Source organism: Oncorhynchus nerka, linkage group LG2, assembly GCF_034236695.1.
Source record: "Oncorhynchus nerka isolate Pitt River linkage group LG2, Oner_Uvic_2.0, whole genome shotgun sequence".
Lineage (NCBI taxonomy): Eukaryota > Metazoa > Chordata > Actinopteri > Salmoniformes > Salmonidae > Oncorhynchus > Oncorhynchus nerka.
The window spans coordinates 47,638,065-47,655,886 of NC_088397.1; the positions used below are offsets into that span (position 1 = coordinate 47,638,065).

Here is a 17,822-nt window from a genome sequence, read left to right on the forward strand (position 1 = left end):
ATGTACATGAAGGCAGGGTAAAATGACTAGGCATCAGGATAGATAATAATAAGAGTAAAATAAAGAACAGAGCAGCAGCAGCAAATGATGTGTAAAAGTGTGTGTGTGTGTGTGAGTGTGCGTGTATGTGTGTAATGTTTATGTATGTGTGTTTGTATTGTGTCGGTCTGCATGTGTGTTATGTGTGTGTGCATGTAGTCCATGTGTGTGGGTTTTGTGTGGGAGTGTCAATGTGGTGTGTGAGTGAGTGTGTATTTGGTTTGTATATATAGTCTAGGGAGTGTGCGTAGGGTCAGTGCAAGCTAGAGTTCGTGCAGATAGTTTGGGTACCATTCATTTACTATTTAGCAGTCTGATATAGAGGTCCTGGATGGCAGGGAGCTCGGCCCCATACTGGGCAGTCCACACCACCATCTGTAGCACTTTGTGGTCCAGGGCTGTGCATTTGCCATACCAAGCGGTGATGCAGCCAGTCAAGATGCTCTTGGTGGTGCAGCTGTAGAACTTCTTCAGGATCCGAGGGCCCATGCCAAATCTTTTCAGCATCTTGAGGGGGCCGTGCCCTCTTCCCGACAGTGTGGGTGTATGTGGACCATGTTAGGTCCTTAGTGATATAGAAGAAACTTGAAGCTCGTGACTCGCTCCACAACAGCCCTGTCAATGTGGATGGGGGCGTGCTCTCCCCTCCTTCTCCTACAGTCCACAATCAGCTCCTTGGTCTTACTGAGGTTGAAGGAGAGGTTGCTGTCCTGGCACCACACTGCTAAGTCTCTGACCTCTCTGTAGGCTGACTCAGCGCTGTCTGTGATCAGGCCTACCACCGTTGTGACGTCAGCAAACTTAATGATGGTGTTGGATTCATGCGTGGTCATGCAGTCGTGGGTAAACAGGGACTACTGGAGGGAACTGAGCACACACCCCTGAGGGGCCCCCGTGTTGAGGGTCAGCGTGGTGGAGGTGTTGTTGCCTACCCTCACCACCTGGGGCCGGCCCGTCAGGAAGTCCAGGATCCAGTTGCAGAGGGAGGGGTTCTGTCCCAGGGTCCGTAGCTTGGTGATGAGCTTGTAGGAGACTGTTATTGAATGCGGAGCTGTAGTCTATGAACAGCATTCTCACATAGTTATTTCTCCTCTTGTCCAGGTGGGAGAGGGCAGTGTGAAGTGCAATTGAGATTGTGTCATCTGTGGATCTATTGGGGTGGTATGCGAAATGGAATGGGTCTAGTCTGTCTGGAATGATAGTGTTGATGTGTGTCATGACCAGACTTTCAAAGCACTTCTTAATTACAGATGTGAGTGCTACAGGGCTATAGTCATCTAGGCAGGTTACCTTGGAGCCCTTGGGAACAGTGACAATGGTGGTCAGCTTGAAACATGTTGGGATTACAGACTGGGAAAAGGATATATTGAAAATGTCTGTGAAGACACTTGCCAGCTGGTATGTACATGACTAGAGAACGCCCGCTGTTATTCCGTCTGGCCCGACGGCCTTGTGATTGTTAACCTGTTAAAACGTTTTGGCTCAGATTAGCCACGGAGAGAGAGAGATCACACAGTCATCTGGAAAAACAGAGGCTTTCACGCAAGGCACAGTGTTATATTCCTCGAAGCGAGCATAAAAGACATTTAGTTCATTTGGGAGTTCTGCATCACTGGGCAACTCATGGTTGGGTTTCCCTTTGTAATCCGTTATTGTCTGCAAGCCCTGCCATATACGACGAGCATCAGAGCCAGTGTAACAGGCTTCTACTTTCCTCCTATATTGTCCTTTCACATGTTTGATGTCTTGTCGGAGGTCGTAGTGGGTTTTCTTGTATGCGTCCATGTCCGTGTCCCGTTCCTTGTAAGCGGTAGCTCTAACCTTTAGCCCGGTGCGGATATTGCCTGTAATCCATGGTTTTTGGTTTGGATACGTTCTTATAGTCACTGGGGGGGACAACATCGTTTATGAACTTGTTGATGAAGCCCGTGACTGTTGTGGGAAACTCCTCAATGCTATCGGATGAATCCCGCAACACATCCCAGTATGTGCTAGCAAAACAGTCTTGTAGCGTCGCATCTGCTTCATCTGACCACTTCCGTATTGAGTAGCATCACTGCTACTTCCTGTTTGAGCATTTGTTTGTAAACAGGAGAATAGAGCCGTGGTCAGATTTGCCAAAGGTAGGATGAGGGAGGGACTTGTCTGGAGTTTCTTGCTTGTTTATGTCCCCATACAGTTTGTTGAGTGCCAGAGTGGCGCTGGCTTGGGACAGGATGTAGACAGTTGTAATAATTATGGATGAGAACTCTCTTACCATGAGGTATTCTATATCAGGTGAACAAAAGCTTGAGATTTCCTTCACACTTGAAGCAGCACACCAGTTGTTATTTATGAAAAAAAAACACCCTCTACCTCCTTTTGACTTCTCCGAAGCCTCTGTACGATCCTGTCGTTGCACGGAGAATCCACTGAGTACTTGTGCATAGCGTCGTCATCCAGACACGTTTCAGCAAGACATGTAATATTGCAGCTTTTAAAGTCTATCTGATAGGAGACTCTCGAACAAAGCTCATCCATCTTATTCTCCAGTGACTGGACAATTGCCAATAGAACAGAGAGGAGTGCCGTTCTGGTTTTCTCTTCGCCTCAATTTCACCAGGACTTCACCTCGTCTCCCGTTTACACGCCTGCAGCGTTTTGCTAGCCCATGGAACAAAGGAATAGGGTCCGGTATGAACAGTGGAACAGCTGAGTTGGAGTTGAAGTCGCATTTGAAGTCAAAATCGAGGTTAGTAACTGTCGATCTGATGTCCAGAAGTGCTTGTGATCACTATGTGATAATAGTATGAACTTTCTGTACGAAAAAAAGTTTTTAAAAAATATGATAAAAGTCACTATATAGCAAAGCTGGGTTGGAACCGAGGCAAGCCAAGCAAAGCTGAACTGGACTGGTTACACATGCAGCATAGTTGCATAGCCGAGCTGGTCTGTGTCAGCCCTATAGTGTGAATCAGACATGAGTGGAAGGATATATCAGAGCTGCTGGGCCTGTTGCCACCTCAGGGGGTCAGTGTTGCCCTGCGGTCGTTCGGTCGCTGCACCAGGATGGGAGGGTGCCATGAGACATGACTGATGCTCAACATTAGGGAGTTACAGAGAAGGAAAGGGACTACATGTTGTAGTCAGGATTCCTGTTGTCTTACAATGGTGCAAACCCTGTTGCTCAAATGGGAAGTCTGTATCTAAGTTAGTACTGATGCAATATCTGTTTATGTATCAGGATCTGTTGACAGTGGTCCTCATAACCGCCCTGAGACCGTTTGAAGATGAACAGGGCAATAAATGAAGTCTAGGAACTTGTTAATCAGTGTAAACCCTAATGCTGGTAATGTTCACCTGAGAGTTTGCGTCAGCGGTGAGGTTGAAGACCGGCATGGTCCCGGTGATGACCAGACCCAGACCCTGAACACACAAACAACATAGCAAAATCAACATCTTCGCACACAGGACTTCACAAGGTCCTGTTAGCATCTACGTAACGTTTTGCCATCTAAAACATAGCTATGTAATGACTCAAAAGAGACGTTTGCAAGCTAAAGAGCTTGAAGTGTGGCTAGTACAAGGTAAACTTGTATTAAAACTGAAATGTAATGTAGTAGCAGAGACATTGTGTTGCTAGTCATCAGTCTGTGTCTTACCAGAGCATCCTGGTAGACGTTGGTCCATTGGACCAGCTTGGCCTTGGGCCCAGCCAGCACCATGGGCCGACCCAGCACATCCAGGTACTCCTGAGACATGGAGAACATGGAGGAGAAAAAGACACGTCAGAGCAATGACACACAGACACAGACAAACAGACACACACAGCATCTACTGCTTGATAGTGCTTGCCTTACAGTGGGGGTTGCTAAAACAGTGAGCTGTAAGAGCATGTCACCCTGATTCAACGTAAAGCTATAAGACCCTGACAAGTCTTCTCCTCGTCATATTAACCGGTGGGCCAACAGTAGAAGCTGCCTAGTGCTGAGGAGCAGTAAAGCCTGCGGACGGTCTTCAGCCATTCAGAGTCGTTATTCGTCATTATGAATCAGCTATTAAAAACACAATAGGAGTGCCAGGGGGCACTTGGCACAAACAGGCCAATCTCCCACGGGCTCTCAGTGTTCAGCGCGGCAGTGTGAAAACGCCTCTCTGTGTTGGAAAACAAGGGTTAAGGGTTAAACTCACGAGTGATTCAACGCGTTCATCAAATTGGTCTCTCCGTAGGTTTTGTTTTACAGATTCTAAACGACAAAGATGTTTAATTGATCCATGGGATGCTGTTATTGCCCCCCCGACAGGGATCACATCACCCAACTCTGAGAAGAAAACCTCCTGACCTTGGGAGCTTGATTCTGTCAGTGTGACATCTTAGTTCTTAGTTCTATCTTAGTTCCTGCTGTTTCTGTTCAGCTCATGGGAAAACAAAAGGCAATGGTGACTCCTTCACCGACTCCGATTTATCTCAATTGCGGGTGAGGAATTTAGGGAGATTCCATCCAAATCCAATACAGATCTAGGTAAACAATGCCCCCTTTACATGATGGAATATTCCATCATAGCACTCAGACCTTAACCATAACCGTCTGTGTATACCTGTTATACACACAAGCAGTGTCACCCTGTGGGAACACAGTGTTGTTCCAATGTCGTGCCTTTGACCGTTTGTTATTCATTGGCTGAACACTGAGGTGCTGACAGGTGTCACCTATTCTATTATTAGCTCAGTAAAACTCCCGTTTAACGGGCCACAGGGAGATATTTCATCAAAATGATGACAGGCAGACCTTTTCACGGGATGTAGGGGACATTTTCCGCCTGACTAGAACAATCTAGCGAACATTAAAGTCAGCCAGCAGAAAGGCTGAGGAGGTCCGAGGGAACCAGAACCACACGTAGGTCGAGGCCAGAGTCCAAGGGCCCTCGCTAACAGTTCTGTGGGTTAATGTGTTGCTACAACCAGGGACAACTGCACGTGCCTCCAACAGGCCAACCAATTAGCATTTTGTCTGTTTAATGCAACTACACTGTGAAATACAGGCTACATCAGCTACATGCATGTGTAACTGACTACACTGTGAAATACAGGCTACATCAGCTACATGTATGTGTAACTGACTACACTGTGAAGTACAGGCTACATCAGCTACATGCATGTGTAACTGACTACACTGTGAAGTACAGGCTACATCAGCTACATGCATGTGTAACTGACTACACTGTGAAGTACAGGCTACATCAGCTACATGCATGTGTAACTGACTACACTGTGAAGTACAGGCTACATCACCTACATGTATGTGTAACTGACTACACTGTCAAATACAGGCTACATCAGCTACATGCATGTGTAACTGACTACACTGTGAAGTACAGGCTACATCAGCTACATGTATGTGTAACTGACTACACTGTGAAATACAGGCTACATCAGCTACATGCATGTGTAACTGACTACACTGTGAAATACAGGCTACATCACCTACATGCATGTGTAACTGACTACACTGTGAAGTACAGGCTACATCAGCTACATGCATGTGTAACTGACTACACTGTGAAGTACAGGCTACATCAGCTACATGCATGTGTAACTGACTATACTGTGAAATACAGGCTACATCAGCTACATGTATGTGTAACTGACTACACTGTGAAATACAGGCTACATCAGCTACATGTATGTGTAACTGACTACACCGTGAAATACAGGCTACATCAGCTACATGCATGTGTAACTGACTACACTGTGAAATACAGGCTACATAAGCTACATGTATGTGTAACTGACTACACCGTGAAATACAGGCTACACCGTGAAATACAGGCTACATCAGCTACATGCATGTGTAACTGACTACACTGTGAAATATAGGCTACATCACCTACATGCATGTGTAACTGACTACACTGTGAAGTACAGGCTACATCAGCTACATGCATGTGTAACTGACTACACAGAAGTACAGGCTACATCAGCTACATGTATGTGTAACTGACTACACTGTGAAATACAGGCTACATCAGCTACATGTATGTGTAACTGACTACACCGTGAAATACAGGCTACACCGTGAAATACAGGCTACATCAGCTACATGCATGTGTAACTGACTACACTGTGAAATACAGGCTACATCAGCTACATGTATGTGTAACTGACTACACCGTCAAATACAGGCTACATAAGCTACATGTATGTGTAACTGACTACACCATGAAATACAGGCTACACTGTGAAATACAGGCTACATCAGCTACATGCATGTGTAACTGACTACACTGTGAAATATAGGCTACATCACCTACATGCATGTGTAACTGACTACACTGTGAAGTACAGGCTACATCAGCTACATGCATGTGTAACTGACTACACTGAAGTACAGGCTACATCAGCTACATGTATGTGTAACTGACTACACTGTGAAATACAGGCTACATCAGCTACATGTATGTGTAACTGACTACACCGTGAAATACAGGCTACACCGTGAAATACAGGCTACATCAGCTACATGCATGTGTAACTGACTACACTGTGAAATACAGGCTACATCAGCTACATGTATGTGTAACTGACTACACCGTCAAATACAGGCTACATCAGCTACATGCATGTGTAACTGACTACACTGTGAAATACAGGCTACATAAGCTACATGTATGTGTAACTGACTACACCGTGAAATACAGGCTACACCGTGAAATACAGGCTACATCAGCTACATGCATGTGTAACTGACTACACTGTGAAATATAGGCTACATCACCTATATTTATGTGTAACTGACTACACTGTGAAATACAGGCTACATCACCTACATGTATGTGTAACTGACTACACTGTGAAATATAGGCTACATCACCTACATTTATGTGTAACTGACTACACCGTGAAATACAGGCTACATCACCTACATGTATGTGTAACTGACTACACTCAAATACAGGCTACATCAGCTACATGCATGTGTAACTGACTACACCGTGAAATACAGGCTCAACCGTGAAATACAGGCTACATCACCTACATGTATGTGTAAACATGCTGCAGTCCCATGTCCAATGTTTCATGAGCTGAAATAAAAGATCCCTGAAATGTTTTATACACACAAAAAGCACAAAAACTGTTGTGCACAAATGTGTTTAAGTCCCTGTTAGTGATCATTCCTTCTTTGCTGAGATAATCCATCCACCTGACAGGTGTGACATATCAAGAAGCTGATTGAACAGCATGACTGTTACACAGGTGCACCTTGTGCTGGGGACAATAAAAGGCCACTCTAACATGTGCAGTTTTGTCACACAACACAATGCCACAGATGTCTCAAGTGTTGTGGGAGCATGCAATTGACACGCTGACTGGAGGAATGTCTCCAACGTCGTTTTAGAGAATTTGGCAGTATGTCCAACCAGCCTCACAACAGCAGACCACATGTATGGTGTCGTGTGTGTGTTAGTAATCTATACCAAGGCAGCCCTATAACTTGTTATAATGCAACATTATATGATGGGGAATTCTAAAATGTGTAGTGCAGCCCAGGTGTGTCTAGTGCTCCTACATGAACCAGTCCTGTTGCACACCTGCTGTAGGAAACCTATTAGAATAAGTGGCAGTTCTCAGAATATAATTATGCCAGAGTTAATGGAACAGCTGACAGTCTATTCAGGGGCCCTGATCGCTCTGTGGGGCTGGGGGAGGAGGAGGGGTAGGAAGGGGGAACGGGGTGCATAGAGCCCCCCAGCAACTCACTCAATTTCTATAGCTGGAATGAGGTGATCCCAAGGGGCTATGGGACCAGGTAGTGCCTGGAGCAGAGTGGAGGTCGGCGAAGGAGGGTGGAGGGGCCACGGGTGTGTGGGGCAGAGGAGCCAGAGGTGTGTGCGTGTTTGTGTGTGCATGTGCGTGTGTGTGTGTGGTAATGCAGTTGGGGGACTAGAGAAGGGGTGGATTAGGCAGCACAGCAGGTCTGCGCTAACTAAGACCTGCTAGAGGACAGATCACTCTCTCTCTCCCTGTTACTTTCTCTCTTTCCGAGCCTCCTCGTGTCCTCGTGGAATGGTACATTCCAAGGCCTCATCTGCAATCTGCACAGTTGTCCTCAAAGAGAGTAACAAACTCAAAGTTAAGTAGAAAACACACCCTAAACAAAGACACAGGCCTCCCGATGTGTTCAGGATTCACACGAGTGTAAATAGTCACGCATGGATACACATATTACACACACTGGAGGATATCTGACCTGCGTGTTAATTCTGATGGCGCCAATGGATGGAATCTCGTAGTAGAATCCTGAAGAACAAAGTGAGAGAATTTGTTCGGTCAATCCACAACGGTAACCAGCAACATGCAACTGCCCTATTGTAATGTGCGTTGTAAAGGTAACGCTCTCAGTGTCGCATCTTAAAGACCATAGGATGAAGTAACACAAACAGCCCAGCGAAGTGCAATCATCTCAAGCGAGCAGGGCACGTGTAGTGCTATCCTTTCAAAATGACTCCTCAGCAGAATGCTGATTGTTCTCTACGGGGGGGAAACTCCATTTAGTAACCCATTACTTGTGTTGGTTATGTAATTATGTCATTTGGTGTGAAACGCTCTGTGTGTGTTTGTGTGAGTGTGTGTACTGTGTGACTGATTGGCACTAGGGTGCTATGGGGAAGCAGGATAGGGGGGCCCATTGGCCTCCAGTCTTATCGCCATTGTACTGCAGGATGTAAATGTCATGTGCTCGAGGGTCTCACTGAGGATGCTGCGGCTGAGCCTCAATGCAGAGCAGAGCAGAGCAGGGCTGCTGATTAGTGATGGAGGAGAGGAGAGCCACTCTCTCACTCTGGGTCAATAACTGCTGCCGTTCCCCAAGTTATTAAAGCTGAGTGTTTATACAAAGAGCCGCGAAACGGAGACAACGCACTCGGAATGTTAAGAGGCGGGAACGGCTGTCGTTTTTTTTGGTAATTTTTTTCAGGGAAACAAATTGCGTTCTCGCAAAATAGTGCCTGTGAAATATATTACAGAACCTCTGGTGCCGAGTAAATTTCTGTAAAGTTACAGGGAAAATGTGTTAAAATGACAGTATTATTAAGCTGGCCCCAGGATAATGCTGTAATCACGGTAGCATCCACAGAAGCGCACGCCCACAAACTATGACTGTGCTCAGAACAGTAGCTCCTTCGCTTGCTTTGTGCTATTGTGTGACACCTCCAGTTGTAGGACACGACACAAGGAGCGACGAATGAGCATAGAAACGAATGAGCATAGAAATGAATGAGCATAGTAACGAATGAGCATGGACTGGAGGTCTGCCGGGCTTCAGCCACACGAGGAGAGCGGTTTGGGCCCAAAGAACTGTCAGAGCGGGAGTCAGGCTCCACTTAAGAGGGGATTGCAGCACAAGCCAAGCGAGTCAACAGGGAGTCTAGTCGACTGGGAGCTGGGTGTGTAAGGTGTTTGCGAGGGGGGATCCATGTGTGTTTAAGTGTGTGAAGGTGAGAAGGTTCGGCTCTACATGTCATTATAGGGTGTCTCTGGATATCTCAATGAGGTACGACTATGTTGAAAAGGACGGCTCCATAGAGGAGAGGACGTCAATAACCATTGTCTTATGTCGGCATTGGCTTTGGTGCCACGCTAATGGTTAGAGTGAGTGGCACGCTGGCACAGAGGAGTAATCCTGGACTTCCCACATGCCGCCTGCCTGACTGAGAGATGGTAGCCATCGTTATCAACACACAGCCAGGCTCCACACGATTATTCATTACAACATGCGGGGAGGGAGGTACTTCTGAAGCACTCTGACGGCTCTGCAGGAAATGAATGAGTCAGCCTTCGATAGGAGGCATGCTGCTTGTGACAGGAAGAAGGGAACGCTAAGTGTATAAGAGAAATGTTGAGACACTGATAAACCCAACAACAGAGGGGATAAAGAGGGAGAGAGCGAGGAGAGAGAGAGAGAGAGACGTTTTTGTTCCAGAAAGAGTGGAAAAAAAAGAGTTTAACCGAGAGAGCAGAAAAGTGGAATTCGGCATTGGTTATAGTGCAGAGCGGGCTGAGTGTCATGAGGTCATGAGGGCCGATGGTCAAGGAGGAAAGCTCAGTCATCTGGGTCGGGGACAGTTGGGCATTTTGACTGGAGTTTGGTTACATCATTACACCATTATAATCACATATTTTATCGTTTCTCTTTGCTGGACTTGGGTAACGTTGAGATTGTGCATGTAAATCAGTCCGTGTCCATACAGTTTATAGACACACCCTCTTACTCACCTTTGTTGGCACAAGCTATCCACTGCAAAGGTGTGACATCATAGTTGTGCTGCCCGACTGAAAAGGTAAATACTCGAATCTGAGAGAAGAGGGGATAGTGAGCGGAGAGGGTGAAAAACTGGACATTACTCTCGTGCAGCGAGAACGTATAACGGCGGAAGCATTTCAAGCCAGGGCGTGAGCGAGGACGAGGAAGAGAAACGGTAGGAGAGGGAGACAGAACGACAGAGAGAGAGAGAGAGAGGAAAGAGAGTGAGTGTGTGCATGTGTTGGCTGTAATTTCCTGGGCTCTGGTGATAAAGTGGCTAATTAGTCAGCAGGTCAGAGCTGTTAACACCTGCAGCAAGACAAGAAAAGAGACAGAGAGAGAGAGAGGGAGGGAGAGAGAGAGAGAGAGAGAGAGAGAGAGAGAGAGAGAGATGACAGGGATGGAAAGTAATGCCAATGAGGAAGAAAAGAGGAAACGCAAACCAAAAGGCTGGATCTATGTCCAAGGATGGAAGTGTTGGAATCTCACCCCCCCCCCAAAAATGACACCTGCTGTTGAGAAACATGGTATTTATTTCATAAGGACAAAGGGTTGAGAGGGAGATGGGAGACCACAGGCTGGTTTATCATCTCACGGACTGATTCATTGGCAGACTTGGATTGATGAATAGATCCTTGGTTATTAGGGACAGGACTCACGGTTTTGTTGGGCCAGTTGTACTTCTCAAAGATGTCCTGGGCACGGTCCTCTCCTCCATCTGTAAACATCATTATCATCTTATTGCAGCCCGCCCTTGGGGCGCCGGTATCCTGTGGAACAGAGAGAGAGAAGAAGAGGGAGATAGCAAGGGAGAGGCAGAAAGCGGGATAGAGAGAGATACAGAGAGAGATACAGAGGGAGAGAGAGAGAGAGAGAGAGAGGGTGATTAGTGAGAGAGTGATTAGCGAGAGAGGGGGAAGAGACCGTCAAGGAACGGAAGAGGACATCAGACGACATGATAAAGACATGACAAAGACACGATAAAGACACGATTCAGTATAGCCTCTCCTTCCAGGAAATCACTGAAAATGGCGGCTTGGTTCTTCACAGGGGAGAAGAGTGCTTGAGGAAAGGACAAGCCTGTCTTCCAGTTCGCCTTTGAACAACTGTAGATTCTCTTTTCTAATATGCTAGGTAACCTGCATGTACAGTACACAAAACATCCACATATCTGGGATCGAAGTGTACATATCTCTGTGTGTAGGGTAATATATCCCGTGCGTGCAGATTGGTGAATGTGTTCAGTGGCCAGTGGCATTCCACTGTGATATGGATTGGGTTATAGGCATAACCCCCTCTTTCTCCCTCATCCGTCTCCTCCACCAGGCTGCCTATCTGACCGTTCGAATCGATAGGCAGGCCAGCGGCACGTCACTCTGACAAGATTCTAATAAAGATACATACTATTACCACAATTACACATTTTTATTGTGCTTCTGCCACCAATCATAGGGAGCGCGGCGGCGGGAGACAGCGATTAAAAAGCTTTTATTTCTCATTCTGCTGGGGTGGGGGGGCAGGCTGGGCTGGGCTGGGCTGGGCTGGGCTGGGCTGGGCTGGGCTGGGCTGGGCTGGGCGCTTGGCTCCGTGCCTCCCAGCCCACCAGAGGAATATAAAGTGTCGGTGGCCGATCTCTTCTGGGCTCCTCTCATCAATCATCCCATCAGAGCCCATTAGGGTTGGCAGCTTCCGAAAATATACAGGAGCATATGGAGCTAAGCTGAGGCAGCACCTGTGCAGACAGACAGACAGACAGAGGCAGGCAGGTGTTTTGGACGGACCAGTGCCTGCCTGCAGGGTTGCCTCCCTGCTGCACACACAGACAGGGACCACTGCTGTGCTGGCTGGCCCTAAGCGCCACCGTCATCATCATCATGCCACTGCAGTGGCCGCTCTTAACCAGACCGGCCGACTGACTAGCAGCCCCTTTGGGCTCCATTCAGAAGAGGCGTAATCCTCTGATTGTCTAAAGAGTGGCTGGGTCAATTAGTATATCAATTGGGATGTCAGTTTGCTAATTAGCGTGTCTTATACCATGGACATTTCGCGGAAGGCCTAACCTAACCTACCACCCTGAACTAAAACCCAGAGCGTGCGGCTGACTGCTGGCTCTTAGTCTTACATTGAGTAGCTGTTCGAAGGCGAACTGGAAGCCAGACTTGTAGTCAGTGGTTCCTTTGGCTTGCATGTTCATGATGGACTCCTTGAAGATCTTCTTGTTTCTCATGGTGGCCTGGACCAAGGTCTTAAAGCAGGGGACCACGGCATCTGCCTTCTCGTTAAACTGGGGGAGAAAAGACAGATAATGATGACTAATTGTCAATTGAACGTGTCTGAGTGTGACCACGCCGCTCGCTCGCTGGCATTTGACGGCCACTCCATCTGTTGTGTGTGTGTGTGTGTGTGTAACCAGATAAGGAGGGGGACGTGTGCAGCTGTGGGTTGCTCTGTGCCACTCTGGCAATAAACGTTGATAATTACAGTGTTCCACACAAAGAACAGGTGCACCTGGAATTCCAATGTAAACCAAGAACAGACACCCAGCCAAGGTAATGTCATCGAGATCTCCTCGGCAACATTTAAATTAGTCCTGGACTCTGTTTGTGACTGCGTGTGCGTGTGTGACAGACAGAAAGGTAAGCAGAGAGCAGTACCTATGTGTGATTAGCATTGAACAGCAATGTCCTGTAATGTCAGCATTTTTAATGGCCTTTCTTCTTGAAGGTCAACTTGAAAATCCGTTGACATTTCGATGGCAGAATGATAGCATGAAATAGGGAAAGGAATTTGGTGCGTGAAAAGATGACATTTCCTTGTGTTTGTGTAGTTTGATACTTATATTGGTCCAAAATAAAGAGAAGAAAGGACTTGAAGTATAGTATTCAAAGTAACGTTTAGAATTCCTTGTCACAGATTATGATCTCCGAACAAAATGACAGTTACACGTTCAATACAATTCCAGGCCTAATATTAATGCTTCTGTGGACGGTTATACTGTATTGCTGAGGCGGCAGGTAACCTAGTGGTTAAGAGCGTCGGGCCAGTAACGGAAAGGTCGCTGGTTCTAATCCCCAAGCCGACTAGGTGACAAATCAGTCGATGAGCCCTTGAGCAAGGCACTTAATCCTGATTGCTTCTGTAAATAACTCTGGATAGGAGCAACTGATAAAGGTAATTGTTCTGTCAGAGGTTAGGATATCAACAGTTGTTGTGTTTGTAACTACAATGCATAATAATGGGAATATTTGACTGATCAAATGCACAATCTTTGAAAAACCTCAAATAACACGAATTACTGTTGGTGTCTTCATACACTAAAATATATACAGACAGATAGGTATACACACACAAACACCGGCACAACCATTGACTTTCCTTCCTACTTCCAGAGCTCTTATTTTCTCTATAGGGGTGGAAATCAGCCTCGTTCCCACCCAGATTACCACGCTCATTTCTGCCTCTTAGAGCTGGGATTTAGAGCCATACACTGACTAAGAGCACTGGATTATGGGGGATTAGCCACCCAAGTCTCCAAACAGGGCTACCCCACCAGTGTGTGTGTGTGTGTGTGTGTGTGTGTGTTTTGTGTGTGTGTGTGTGTGTGTGTGTGTGTGTGTGTGTGTGCATGTATGTATGCAGTGAGTCAGACAATGCAGCAATCAATTCATGAAAAACCTAGGAAGGCAGGGAGACTGTGGGGGAGATAGAGCCCGGCACAATCACACATAGACCAGGGGTTGCAACATTGTGGGACTATAATCATGTAGGGAAGTAATCGTTTTTATAGCATAACTATGCAACCACATGTGCCTATGTGATAGGAACCTATACGAGCTCTCATGGCCACCCCAATGCATTACGGATCCTGTTATATTGGAGGTGTTAACCGTGTTCTAACATTGTCATTGGATATTGACGAACAACCAGACCTTCAGCTGCAAATTACTGACACGGGGGGCCTGAAGGAGTCCCGGGAAAACGCAGAGCCCAGTTCTAATCGTCGCCTTACCAGCGAGGCTACTCACCCTGGCTACATTCACATAGTCATCATCTGACAGAGTGTCTAGCATCTGCATCACAGAGGACTTCATCAGCTTCAGGGTGAGTCCACTGACACTGCCACTCCTACAGACACAACAGAGCACAACCAACAGATCATTGAGCCATACAGTTCAATCTAAACGGCTCCGTCTTACAACCTCGTCCAGATAGGATGGCGTACCCATAGGAGGCTATACAGTGACGCTCCCTCTGCTCGTTTATACTGTGCTGAGTATTTACAGGTTGGGGATCTGGCGTAGGACACACAAAAACAGTCTTAATCTATCCTCTCATTCCTCCCGTGACCCAACCCCAGTTTATTTCAGCATGCATTCAGGAAAAATAATCTTTGTATTGTACTGCTAAGACATGGGTACAAGAGCAAGAGGTCTGTGAAAATAAACACGATCGACATGGGAGACTAGAATCTCCTCTGATCGGGGTAAACCAACAGGTGGCACTAGAGACCTTTACTGTCACTGCTGAGAGAGGACAGGAGGGAGGAGAGAGGGAGAAGGAAGGACAGGAGGGAGGAGAGAGGGAGAAGGAAAGACAGGAGGGAGGAGAGAGGGAGAAGGAAAGACAGGAAGGAGGGAGGAGAGAGGGAGAAGGAAAGACTGGAAGGAGGAGAGAGGGAGAAGGAAAGACAGGAGGGAGGAGGGAGGGAGAAGGAAAGACAGGAGGGAGGAGAGAGGGAGAAGGAAAGACAGGAGGGAGAAGAGAGGGAGAAGGAAAGACAGGAAGGAGGAGAGAGGGAGAAGGAAAGACAGGAAGGAGGGAGGAGAGAGGGAGAAGGAAAGACAGGAGGGAGGAGAGAGGGAGAAGGAAAGACAGGAGGGAGGAGAGAGGGAGAATGAAAGACAGGAAGGAGGGAGGAGAGAGGGAGAAGGAAAGACTGGAAGGAGGAGAGAGGGAGAAGGAAAGACAGGAGGGAGGAGAGAGGGAGAAGGAAAGACAGGAAGGAGGAGAGAGGGAGAAGGAAAGACAGGAGGAAGGAGAGAGGGAGAAGGAAAGACAGGAGGGAGGAGAGAGGGAGAAGGAAAGACAGGAGGGAGGAGAGAGGGAGAAGGAAAGACAGGAAGGAGGGAGGAGAGAGGGAGAAGGAAAGACTGGAAGGAGGAGAGAGGGAGAAGGAAAGACAGGAGGGAGGAGGGAGGGAGAAGGAAAGACAGGAGGGAGGAGAGAGGGAGAAGGAAAGACAGGAGGGAGGAGAGAGGGAGAAGGAAAGACAGGAAGGAGGAGAGAGGGAGAAGGAAAGACAGGAAGGAGGGAGGAGAGAGGGAGAAGGAAAGACAGGAGGGAGGAGAGAGGGAGAAGGAAAGACAGGAGGGAGGAGAGAGGGAGAAGGAAAGACAGGAAGGAGGAGAGAGGGAGAAGGAAAGACAGGAGGGAGGAGAGAGGGAGAAGGAAAGACAGGAGGGAGGAGAGAGGGAGAAGGAAAGACAGGAGGGAGGAGAGAGGGAGAAGGAAAGACAGGAGGGAGGAGAGAGGGAGAAGGAAAGACTGCATCTACTCACACATCCACAATGATGATCATGTCCTTTGGAGAGGATGCCCCTTGGATGTACCTGTTCAAGAAAGAAAGATGTGTTTAATAAATTGTATTAGTCTTCACTGCATTTAATTGAACTGGTAGATTTGATGGGGATCCTAGGTTACAATAAACTGGGCTATGTTAATATGTAGCAACCAGAGCATATTTAAATGCTGAAATGGAGTATTAGCTTGCAAGAGCTGTGTCTAAATGGATTCTAAGCTTTGTTGAGGCAAGTGAATGGAGTCCCGGCTTAGCTAAGGTTCACTTACAGTATAGGTAAAGCTATGTTTGCATGTTGAGCAACCTGTATGTGTATATCTTCAGTCTAAGTAATCTGAGTCGTCTTTAGACAGTTTGTTTTATACTTAGTTTGAGTCTGAACTAAACAGATTTCAGTCATGTTTCCAAGCAGGCTGAGCCGAGCTGACCTGTGTTTTGGGTCGTCTGAACAGATTTCAGTCATGTTTCCAAGCAGGCTGAGCCGAGCTGACCTGTGTTTTGGGTCGTCTGAACAGATTTCAGTCATGTTTCCAAGCAGGCTGAGCCGAGCTGACCTGTGTTTTGGGTCGTCTGAACAGATTTCAGTCATGTTTCCAAGCAGGCTGAGCCGAGCTGACCTGTGTTTTGGGTCGTCTGAACAGATTTCAGTCATGTTTCCAAGCAGGCTGAGCCGAGCTGACCTGTGTTTTGGGTCGTCTGAACAGATTTCAGTCATGCTTCTAAGCAGGCTGAGCCGAGCTGACCTGTGTTTTGGGTCGTCTGAACAGATTTCAGTCATGTTTCCAAGCAGGCTGAGCCGAGCTGACCTGTGTTTTGGGTCGTCTGAACAGATTTCAGTCATGTTTCCAAGCAGGCTGAGCCGAGCTGACCTGTGTTTTGGGTCGTCTGAACAGATTTCAGTCATGCTTCTAAGCAGGCTGAGCCGAGCTGACCTGTGTTTTGGGTCGTCTGAACAGATTTCAGTCATGTTTCTAAGCAGGCTGAGCCGAGCTGACCTGTGTTTTGGGTCGTCTGAACAGATTTCAGTCATGTTTGCAAGCAGGCTGAGCCGAGCTGACCTGTGTTTTGGGTCGTCTGAACAGATTTCAGTCATGTTTCCAAGCAGGCTGAGCAGGCTGAGCCGTCATGCTGACCTGTGTTTTTGGGTCGTCTGAACAGATTTCAGTCATGCTTCTAAGCAGGCTGAGCCGAGCTGACCTGTGTTTTGGGTCGTCTGAACAGATTTCAGTCATGTTTCCAAGCAGGCTGAGCCGAGCTGACCTGTGTTTTGGGTCGTCTGAACAGATTTCTGTCATGCTTCTAAGCAGGCTTTGGGTCGTCTGAACAGATTTCAGTCATGCTTCTAAGCAGGCTGAGCCGAGCTGACCTGTGTTTTGGGTCGTCTGAACAGATTTCAGTCATGCTTCTAAGCAGGCTGAGCCGAGCTGACCTGTGTTTTGGGTCGTCTGCGCTAAGCTCTGTCTGTCTGTACAATAAGAGCTACTGCTGATTCTCTAGTCCCTCAATGACGCACCAGTCCGGTGTCAAACACATTCTTTACTCTGCCGGTCCCTTTGTCAGCTCGAGACACAAGCTGCTTAACACCATTATGCTACAGTTGCAAAGCTACTCCTAAAATAGGGCAGCTATGCGTGTGTGTGTGTGTGTGTGTGTGTGTGTGTGTGTGTGTGTGTGTGTGTGTCAGTCATGATGGTGCAGGGCGGGACTGTGGGGGAGCAGAAACACAGCAGCAAAGTGAACCAAAGATGCTAGACACTTTGTTGTCCTGGAAAAGCCACAAACACAAACGTCTGCCCACTGCTGATAGAGGCTGACATATAGAGGCAAATTGGAATGCACTCATTCCCTCCCAACTGCAATTAAAATCCCATTACACCTGACACAAATGGAGCAGAGATTGACGTAATGTTACAGGGCTCCTCCAG

General features: G+C 47.2%; 1 protein-coding gene across 3 annotated transcripts in view; it reads right to left on the reverse strand.

Annotated features, from left to right (window-relative positions):
• cacna2d2a (calcium channel, voltage-dependent, alpha 2/delta subunit 2a) overlaps positions 1-17,822 on the reverse strand; it is a 262,938-nt gene that overhangs the window by 21,785 nt on the left and 223,331 nt on the right. For all 3 annotated transcript variants that reach the window (XM_065027032.1, XM_065027031.1, XM_065027033.1), the window contains 8 exons: positions 15,878-15,928; positions 14,345-14,444; positions 12,442-12,603; positions 10,979-11,089; positions 10,292-10,370; positions 8,268-8,317; positions 3,681-3,770; positions 3,379-3,444 (listed from right to left, as the gene is read on the reverse strand). In XM_065027032.1, the coding sequence (XP_064883104.1) occupies positions 3,379-3,444; positions 3,681-3,770; positions 8,268-8,317; positions 10,292-10,370; positions 10,979-11,089; positions 12,442-12,603; positions 14,345-14,444; positions 15,878-15,928 (709 nt within the window). The remainder of the gene's footprint in view (positions 1-3,378; positions 3,445-3,680; positions 3,771-8,267; positions 8,318-10,291; positions 10,371-10,978; positions 11,090-12,441; positions 12,604-14,344; positions 14,445-15,877; positions 15,929-17,822) is intronic.